Source organism: Scylla paramamosain, chromosome 14, assembly GCF_035594125.1.
Source record: "Scylla paramamosain isolate STU-SP2022 chromosome 14, ASM3559412v1, whole genome shotgun sequence".
Taxonomy (NCBI): domain Eukaryota; kingdom Metazoa; phylum Arthropoda; class Malacostraca; order Decapoda; family Portunidae; genus Scylla; species Scylla paramamosain.
Window position 1 is genome coordinate 7,808,355 of NC_087164.1, and position 10,697 is coordinate 7,819,051.

At 43.2% G+C, this 10,697-nt stretch overlaps 2 protein-coding genes across 2 annotated transcripts; both read right to left on the reverse strand.

Annotated features, from left to right (window-relative positions):
• Positions 1-3,234: 3,234 nt before the first annotated feature.
• Positions 3,235-7,650, reverse strand: LOC135106805 (uncharacterized). Its single transcript, XM_064016125.1, has 3 exons — positions 7,477-7,650; positions 6,185-7,363; positions 3,235-3,483 (listed from the first exon to the last, which is right to left on the reverse strand). Exon 2 carries the CDS (start codon positions 7,354-7,356, stop codon positions 6,196-6,198), a length of 1,161 nt encoding a protein of 386 aa, XP_063872195.1. The 5' UTR covers positions 7,357-7,363; positions 7,477-7,650; the 3' UTR covers positions 3,235-3,483; positions 6,185-6,195.
• Positions 4,124-6,169, reverse strand: LOC135107116 (uncharacterized). The gene has a single exon (XM_064016825.1). It carries the CDS (start codon positions 6,167-6,169, stop codon positions 4,124-4,126), a length of 2,046 nt encoding a protein of 681 aa, XP_063872895.1.
• Positions 7,651-10,697: the final 3,047 nt, after the last annotated feature.

Below are 10,697 nucleotides of genomic sequence, written 5' to 3' on the forward strand. Positions count from 1 at the left end.
AAGAATTTTTCCTTTCATTAATTCCCTCACGCAAATCTTATTAAAGCTTGGAGGAGAAATTCGAAAGCAAAGCAACTTTTCAAGGAACAAAAAAGACGAAGAAATTAAAGATTTTCAGTCTCAGTTATCTCTTCACTTTCACGAAAGAAAGAGAGAGAGAGAGAGAGAGAGAGAGAGAGAGAGAGAGAGAGAGAGAGAGAGAGAGAGAGAGGAAGGAGAAGACAGTCTAGATTATAGGTGTGATGGCCAAAGGTTCATGACAAAAAAAATAAAATCATAGATTGTAATGGATCCGAGATCACGCAAACAAACACGTAAATACTGCATCCAAGATATCATAGAGGGAGAACTTGAAAACCTCTCTCTCTCTCTCTCTCTCTCTCTCTCTCTCTCTCTCTCTCTCTCTCTCTCTCCAAATAAAATTAGTATTTCATTCTGTTTTAGAGATAGTATGTATGAGGGTCATACAGTATCGAGAAATAAAAAATGTTAGTTTTCATGGTATTTTCCCAAATAACAACAAAACATCTTTACTCCCGTCCTCTGAAAAATTTCTTGAAGTCTATAGATTTTTTTTATATCAAATAGGGGAAAACTGTGTGGTCACAGTGCTACAATTTTATTTGAAAATGGTCACGGTGCCACAACTATATTTAAAAGTGGTCTCAGTGCGCAACTTTACTTAAATGTATATGTTATTTTCAAAAAGTGTTTTACGTTAAATCGTTTACAATTAAATGCTGATATATATATATATATATATATATATATATATATATATATATATATATATATATATATATATATATATATATATATATATATATATATATATATATACTCGTATATATATATATATATATATATATATATATATATATATATATATATATATATATATATATATATATATATATATATATATATATATATATATATATATATATATATATATATATATATATATATATATATATATAGGGGAGACCGGAGTTAGTTGACAAACATTTTACATTTTTAATGATACAAGAAAACTAAGAATTTTTGTTTGCTTATGCTTTCATCAAAAAAATGCAAATACTCATCTTACTTTTCATAAAATAAAAACATGGTTTACTTTCCAAACCATAACTTACTGAAAAAAATAAATAAATAGATAAATAAATAAATAAATTTAAGTGTGCCAACATGCCCCATATGAGAGGTAAGTTGGCACACACTATGGGATAAAAGGGAACAGCACATACAAATAATAAATTATATGGATGTAATTGCAAGATTAAATGTAAAATATATGTAAAGCTAAATTTCAAGGAGAGTCAGCTCAAACAACGAGAGAAAAAAAAATTCTTACTGGGGAAAGTAAGCTCGTTTGCATCTTTGAAAAAAAAAAAAAACAGAAAACTAATATATGCATCAACATACATATATCACAAAAATTATGTAAATCAAATATTTGAAAACGGACAGGTAATAAATAGGCCAAGATTATTCATATATAATTTGGAGTAAGTAAGTGCTATGCCAATTTGCTCCATTTTCTTCGAGCCAACATGCCCATCCATACCACTTATCTAAACAAACGCTTTTTCGTCTATATTAAGAAACCTATTATGATCTGTTTCAAAGGTAAAGGACTGCCCTTCTGACAACGACCCTAAGTGCCTTGACACCCCCCTCAACTTTTTCTTCATTAGCTTCTGCAACATTCGCGGTCTAAGATCTAATTTTCAAACTGTAGAATACCATCTCTCCTCTTCTAAACCTCATCTTCTTTTCCTCACTGAATCTCGGGTGTCTGAGGCAACTGACAGTAGCCCCTTTTCTGTTCCCTCCTATTTTCTCTTTCCTCATTTTCAATCTAAAGCTGGATGTTGCGTTTATGTGCTCAACGTCTTAACCTACTCTCGTGCCCACGCTCTTGAATCATCCGTGTTTTCCTCCTCTGACTATAAGAATTTTTTTGAATACTTAACTTCCTAAGTGGAGCACATTCTGGCTCTCTTCCCTTTTGCAGAGATCTCCATTCCAGGAGACTTCAGTGCTCACCACCAGCTTTGGCTTTCCTCTTCCTTCATTGACCATCCTGGTGAACTAGCCTTCAACTTTGCTATCCAATTTTGCTATATATTTACTTTGCCACGAACTAGAGCAGTTTCTGCAACATCCTACTCGTATTCTTAACTGTCCTGGAGATACGCCCAACATTCTTGACCTTTTCTTGACCTCTAATCCTGCTTAAGCTGTCACCCTCTCTTCTCCGTTGAGCTTCTCTGATCACAATCTCATATCTGTATCTTGTCCTATCGCTCCTATTTACTGCTTCCTAGCGTTGGTACTCACACCAGCTGATCACCTCGTGGGATCTCAGTCACCAACATGCAGCCACGTTATAAGGTCACATGATTTGACAGGAGTGAGGAAAAGTTCAATGGTGTTCATTTTAGCCATGATTTGTCGTAGGGTTCAATTTTTTTTTTTTTTTATGTAGAAAGGACACTGGCCTAGGGCAACAAAAATCCAATACAAAAAAAAAAAAAAACACTGAGATGCCAGTCCCATAAAAAGAGTCCAAAGCGGTAGTCAAACATTGATGAATAAATGTCTTGAATACTCCCTCTTGAAGGAATTCAAGTCATAGGAAGGAGGAAATACAGAAGCAGGCAGGGAGTTCCAGAGTTTACCAGATAAAGGGGTGAATGGTTGGGAATACTGGTTAACTATTGCATTGGAGAGGTGGACAGAATAAGGGTCAGAGAAAGAAGAAAGTCTTATGCAGCGAGGCCCCGGGAGCAGGGGAGGCATGCAGTTAGCAAGATAAGAAGAGCAGTTAGCATGAAATTGGGAGATTAAACGAATACTTACCAAGTATGATGTTTGATCGTAATTTCACGAACATTTAACTGCGTCACTGAGGTAGTAAACGAGATGCCCGCTTCACCAGCTCCACGTCAGTCCTTCAGAGAATAGGTTTGAGGAAGCAGCCAGAATATTCAAGTTGTAGCTACAACTGAGCTACAAGAGACTAGGGAAGGGAGGGAGGGCGTTTACTACCTCAGTGACGCAGTTAAATGTTCGTGAAATTACGATCAAACATCATACTTGGTAAGTATTCGTTTAATCTCCCAATTTCACTTCACGACTATTTAACTGACGTCACCGGTAGTCAACGAGAACTTTAGAGTGGTTCCTCAAACCTATCAAGCCACTCAAAGGCTAAAGAACAATAATGTGGAAGCATGAACAGCCTTTTATTACCCAATATTCAGTAACAAACCCAAACAAGTACAACAACAGCACGGCTTACAACAATAATGCGCGTGAAGAACTACAAGTTATGAGAGTACAGTTCTGGAAAATTCACCAGCATCAATTATGGGCTTCCTGTAGTACTTCGTGAATGTAGATTCTCTGGTCCAGCCAATAGTAGAGATAATTGTCGACAAAGGGAGCCGCAGGGCCGCCTTACTGGCTGACGCCGACCTGGTAGAATGAGGTGAAAAAATGCCAAGATTAATGCCAGCAGCTCGCATGACATCTTTCGTCCAGCGACGTAATGTGTCCCGTGAAGCCAGTTTGACTGGAGGTCTTGTTGTGAGAAAGAAACCCGTGAGCGAACCCCGCATGTTGTTTGTGCGTTCTAGATAGCTCATCATTGAGGTGACAACACATAACCTCCTGTCTGGGGGATAGGCTACGAAAACCAATTCTGACAAGTGTGTACCTGGCCTAGAAGTTTTTAGCGGATCACCAATCCTAAAAGAGACCCGACTGTCCGAAACAGTCATGTTCCTAATGTCTAACATATGTAAAGTCTGACCGCGTTGACCAGAGAGGAGCAACATAAGGATTGTTAGCTTCCTTGATAACTGAATCAAGGACAAATCTTTATCGGGCCCAAGACCTATGATGTGATCCAAGATCAAGTGAGGATCCCAGGTCGTACCGTAGCGGGGTAAGGACGGTCTCACCTGAAAGACTGCTTTCATAAACCTTGTAGCTAAGGGATGTTGTCCTGCCGGCTGGCCATTGATACTTGCCACTGCCGAGATGGCCGACCGTAACGTGTTGATGGAGCTGTAAGTCCTACCTGCACCCCTCCTAAATTCGGAAAGGAGGAAATCTAAAAGGTCAGCTGAAGATGGCTGAAAGAGATCAATTTTCCTGCCGAAGCAAAATGACAACCATTTCTTAATATGCGACCCATACTGTACTCTCGTGCTCTCCCTCCAGGAGTGCAGCAGAAATCCGGCAACTTCCGGCGAAAGGCCGCGACTTTGGTACGATTCCCTGATAATACCATCGCTGTCAAGATCAACACTTGAGACCGAGGATGTGTGAGAGTTGGATTTTGTGGCAGCACGAGAGGAAGACGGGGGAGAAGCACAGGAGGTGCCGTTAGCAAGCGGAGGGCTGTCGGGAACCATACTTGAGTCGGCCATAGAGGAAGAATCACCATCACTGTAGCTTCGTCTTCCTGGAGCTTTTGGAGGACCCTTGATATAATACTGAAAGGTGGGAAAGCATAGAAGTTCTTATTTGACCAAGTCATCGTGAAGGCATTAACATGAATGGCACAGGGATCTGGCTTCCAGGAAACATAAGCAGGTAATTGTGTATTTATGCGAGTGGCAAACAGGTCAACATCAGGTGTGTAATAGAGTTGAGAAATGCTTTGGAAAATATGAGGCAGTAACATCCATTCCGCATCCATGTTTTTCAATCGGGATAGTTTGTCTGCCTCTGTATTATGTAGGCCCTGTATATGCTGTGTTGACAAAGTAATACCCCTTGACAGAGCCCATTCAAAAATTTGTTCCACTATCACATGAAGGTAAAGTTTAGTACTGCCACAACGATCTAAACAGGTAAGTGCAGTGACACTGTCAGAACGGAGGCGAATATGAGTACCCCAATTATCCTTGCAAAGAGACTGTAGACCCATGAGAATAGCTTTTAATTCTAAACAGTTGATGTGATCCAGTTCATCATGAGCCCAGTGACCAGCAGTCCTGGCATTCCCCACCACTGCGCCCCAGCCAGTCAGGGAGGCGTCACAAAACAATTCTAGTTGGTGGGGACTGGATCGTAACGACTTTGTTTGTGAATCTATATTATTAATCCACCATTTGATTAACCCCTGAGCATGATTGTCCAAGATAACAGGTGAGTTATAATTCCCATGATGCCGTGCGAGTTCCTTGTTACGAATTATTTCCAAGTACTTATACCTGAGTGGTGCCAACTCCACGGCAGGGTCAGAGGCTACAGCCATACCAATAAAGGAGGAGAGTTCAAGTAAGGATATAACATCTTTGTTCAGTAGAAGTGAACCCTGTGCCTTAATGTGCTTCCTCCTCCTGGGTGTCAGAGTGGCAGTCATGTCTACAGAGTTTAATACCACACCAAGAAACTCAATCTCTTGGGTAGGCTCTAGGACCGATTTGTGAGGATTTACTGTGAGCCCTAAGGAGTCAAAAAGGTGTAGAGCGTAAAGCACATTAGATCCTAAAACGTCAGCAGAGTCAGCAATAAAGATGCAATCATCCAAATAGCATGACACGAAAATTCCCAACTTATGAAGATGCGAGAGGACAGGTTTTAACAATTTAGTGAAAATACGGGGTGCTGAAGTCAAACCCTGTGGAAGGCAAGTAAAGCGGAACGTAGAGTTACGCCAAGTAAATTTAAACCAATTCCTGTCCTCTGGCCTCACATAGACTGAAAAATAAGCGTCTTTGAAGTCAATAGACATGAAATGACAGTTCTGGTGGATTAAAGGTAGCACATCTTTGAGAGTATCCATCTTAAAATGTATATGGTCCACATATTCGTTAAGTTCTTTCAAATTCAGAATGACTCTAGCTGTGCCGTCTCTCTTAATGGTAGGAAAAATGTTAGAAAGAAAACCATGTCTCCCTGGTGCACATAATTCAACTATCCTCTGCTCCAAGAACTTTAGCATGGCAGAGTCCAGCGCTTTTTCATCTGAAAGTGACAAGCTAAGAGGAGCCGGAGGGCTCCCCTGTATGGGGACACGCACAAAAGCTAAAAATTTTCCATGTACCACATCATAGATCCATTTATCCGAGGAAAGAAGGTTCCACTGTAACCTGGCATCAAAGATTTTTCCCCCATGAAAATTATCCGGAGTATTAATCAAGTCCATTAACAAGGGACTTACCAAAGGTACTTTCACTGGTGAGCTCTGTGTCTCGGCATCCCCTTCCCCTGGGGAGGCCTCTGGCCTAAAAAAGACCTTGTTTGGTGACGTGGTCTCGGCTGCTGAGAGTGAGGGCGTGAGGGTAACTGGCGAGGTGAAGCAAATCGTTTTCCAGGAGCTTTGTAAGGGCGGAAGGTGGGCCGCCCAAGTTTCCTGGATTTGTGAATTTCCTCACACTTCTTAATCACATCGAACGGGAATAAATCATCCTTGCCGACCTCACACTCCCAATTGCAGAGCTCTGCCAAGGCAGAATCATTCACATGAGTTCGAGCAACCTCTTTCCGAAGCTGATTGATGTAGTTAACAGCGGAAGTCAGTAGCCTCAGGCTGTTATTAAGACCATCAAGGTAGTAGTTTACAGGCTTGTCTTTCTTATCACCAATATCACTGATGCAACAGGCAATGGGGACCAACGCCTTGGTCAACAGTTTATTAGTAAGTGACAGCCGAGTGTCAACTAGCTTTCCACCGACGCTCATTGCCTTTGTGATGGCAGAATTAGTCGCTGGGACCTTTAAATTGGGTACATTACTCGGGAGTTTGATCTTATCACATGTAAGCTTCACACCGTCAGAAGAGGGCCGACGTCTCAGACTGGCATTAAGAATGCCAGCCAGGCGGTCAGATAAGGGGTCACCTGTCTCTTCCTCACCCCGGAAGTGGCCAGCAAACTCATCGAGAGCTTTCTGGAAATCCGCATCAACCACCGAATCACCGGTTGACTGTGTAGCGGGGGCAGTAAGCAGATCGAGGTCGTCAAGGGGATCAGCTTCGGGCAGACACCGAGGCGCTTCAGCTGCCTCATCATCAGAATGGGGGAAGGTGAAGTTTGTCTCCACCGACACTGGAGGGACTGCCGGCTGGTCTAATCTTTCAATTAGAGCACCCAAAAGGGTAGAAAGCTTGTCCAAAGTTACTTCACTCGAAGGAGGCACCGCTGTATCGCCGATGTGGCTCGGGCCCGCAGCTGACTGCGGACAGGCGGGAGGTGGTCGAGTACTGGAACTATCCCGGGAGGCCTTCCTCCGCTTGCCATCGCCTTCTAGAAGGTCCTTCTCACGTCGCTTCCCTCCCGAAGCAGGTGAGGGGGGACGCCGAGGCGTTCCTGAGCCCTTTTCCCGTTCCGACATCTCACGTCTAGAAAGAACGGAAAACGGGAAGGAAACACAAGAGCCAACATATACGTCCTTAGATCATATATGTGGAATCACCATACAGCTAACACCCTGCTGTAGCGGGTGAAGGCTTACCAGGCTGACTCCTAAGAGAAAGCCGGTGAACAGAAGCCAGGTGGTCGACGAGCGGAACAGCAGACAGCGTTGAGGTGTGGACTGTGTGGAGACTAGCAGCGAACTGACGTGGAGCTGGTGAAGCGGGCATCTCGTTGACTACCGGTGACGTCAGTTAAATAGTCGTGAAGTGAAACTAGCGGTAGAATATAGCTAGAGATGCAGCACTGAGACGATGAGAAAGAGGCTGAAGACAGTCAGTTAGAAGAGAGGAGTTGATGAGACGAAAAGCTTTTCATTCCACCCTGTTTAGAAGAGCGGTATGAGTGGAAACCCCCCAGACATGTGAAGCATACTCCATACATGGACGGATAAGTCCCTTGTACAGAGTTAGCAGCTGTGGGGGTGGGGGTGAGAAAAACTGGCGGAGACATTTCAAAACGCCTAACTTCATAAAAGCTAGAGATGAGATGTGAAGTTCCCGGTTTAGATTATAAGAAAAGGACAGCCCGAGGATGTTCAGTGTAGAAGAGGGGGGACAGTTGAGTATCACTGGAGAAGAGATCTGGAAGGTTTTATCAAGTTGATAGATGGAGGAATTGAGTTTTTGAGGCATTGAACTATACCAAGTTTGCTCTGCCTCAATCAGAAATTTGAGAGAGATCAGAAATTAGGCGTTCTGTGGCTTCCCTGCATGAAATGTTTACTTCTTGAGGTGTTGGACGTCTATGAAAAGACGTGGAAAAGTGCAGGGTGGTATCAGCGCACGAGTGAATAGGACAAGAAGTTTGGTTTCGAAGATCATTAATGAATTATAGGAAGAGAGTTGGTGATAGGACAGAACCTTGAGGAACACCACAGGTAATAGGTTGTGGAGAAAAACAATGACCGTTTACCACAGCAGCAATAGAACGGAACCCATACTGGCGATCAGATGTGAGGTTGTGAAGTGATAGATGTTTAAGAATCTTCCTTTTGAGGATAGATTCAAAAACTTTAGATAGGCAGGATATCAAAGCAATAGGACGGTAGTTTCAGGGATTAAAACGGTCACCCTTTTTAGGAACAGGATGAATGTAGGCAAACTTCCAGCAGGAAGGAAAGGTAGATGTTGGCGGACAGAGTTGAAAGAGTTTGACTAGGCAAGGTGCAAGCACGGAGGCGCAGTTTCGGAGAACAATAGGAGGGACCCCATCAGGTCCATAAGCCTTTCGGTGGTTTAGGCCAGCGAGGGCATGGAAAACATCATTGCGAAGAATTTTAATACATGGCATGAAGTAGTCAGAGGGTGGAGGAGAGGGAGGAACAAGCCCAGAATCGTCCAAGATAGAGTTTTTAGCAAAGGTTTGAGCTAAGAGTTCAGCTTTAGAGATAGATGTGATAGCAGTGGTGTCATCTGGTTGAAATAAAGGAGGGAAAGAAGGAAAGTTATTGGAAATGAGTCACGAGGGAAGTTAGATCTTGAAAAATTTTGACACTTTCTATTAATGAAGGAGTTTTAGGCTAGTTGGAGAACAGACTTGGCATGGTTCCGGGCAGAAATATAAAGGGCATGAGATTCTGGTGATGAAAGGCTCAAATACCTTTGCCACCGCGCACGCTCCAGTCACCTACCTTGCTTCACTTCGCAGCATTATTAAGTGTTAGACTTATACTCTTAGTACCTACACCCCTTTACTTCCTAGCTATTGTTTCTACATACATTTTACACACCTCTTCACACACACACACACACACACACAGTGACAGACTCATAGTTACTAACAGAGATACTTTCCTCACCAATTTGACTGTTATTTTCTGACCACTAGTCCTTACTAGATTGTTTGTTTTGGTTTGTTTACATCTATCCTCTCCTTCCCCTTGCAAGGCTATCACTAACCCCTGTAGGTGCATTTATTTTTGTGTAATTGTGTAATTTTACCAGCAAAAAAAAAAAAAAAAAACACCTCGTTGACCTGACGCCGCCAGCCCCCACACCACCCTCCCAACCCTCACCAATCCCTCCCCAACCCTTACCCGTTTTCCCGCCAGGCCACACTGCGCGCATCCTGTTGTGTTGCTGTTCTCAGTCTTGACTGCTGTTGTTCCTGCTTCTTCTGTTGTTTACATGACTGCTACCGTCGCCACTCATCATGCCGTCTCTCCTCAGACAATGTGACGCGTGTTAAGGCAAGTTTTCCGCCCAGTATTTTAGGAATTCCTCAGGTTGCAGGTTGTGCCATATGCAGAGCAAGATCGAGAGGCTGCATGAGAAGTACGAGGAGAAATGTAAGAAGTATGACAACCTCGCCCGGCAGTTTGAAATTCTAAAGGACTTCGTTTCTGCTAATATTGGTTGCTCTCTCCCTGACACTGTACCCGCCACTGCCCCTACCACCGCCAGACCAGCCGCCACCCCCGCCAGGCCCACCGCGCCGCGCCCCCACTGCGCATGAGGAAACATCTTCACTGTAGTCAGGAATAGTGTCACCCCACTAATAAAAAGAAGTTCCTCCTTATTTCTACCTACAACAGATTCAAGGTCCTGTGTGAAGACGCCCTCGAGACAAGACTGGTTGGTGACTCCATAGTCACTATCCGAGTTTTGTGGTCGGGCCCGTGAGTCACGGAAACGTTTGTGTATGCCTGGTGGACTCCTAGACGATATCATGGCAGCATGCGATGAGGCAGCCAACGGAGAGGAAAATAATGCCCTTTTTATCATCCACGCAGGTACAAATGACGTTGAGAACACTAAAAATCCGAGGAGCTGATGAAGAACTACAAAAGGATGATTCAGCGGTACAAAACTAAATCTCAAAATATTTTTGTTTCAGGCATCCTCGACCGGAGCACCACCCATTTTCTAAGATAGAGCTTTTAGCACTAACAGCCGTCTAAGATCTCTATGCGCAGATGAAGGTGTGAACTACGTGAATCTCTGGGACGACTTCTATAATAAACTCTTCCTATTCCAGGATGACGGTTTGTACCTCAATGGGGTGGGGGCAGCACGACTCGGGAGGCTGCTAAATAACAAACTTTCTAGTTTCAGGCCAAAAAAACGCCCAGCAGGATCGCACAGCCTCATCCACGTAAGCGACTCCCCACCTAACTCGAAATAAGCTTAAGGTCTTCTATGTGAACGCTCGTAGCTTGCGTAACAAGTTTTCAGAGTCAGAAGAAATAGCGCTCCCACAAGACTGCGATATAACATGCGTAAGAGTCATGATTAAACGTATAAGTCAGAGACTATATAG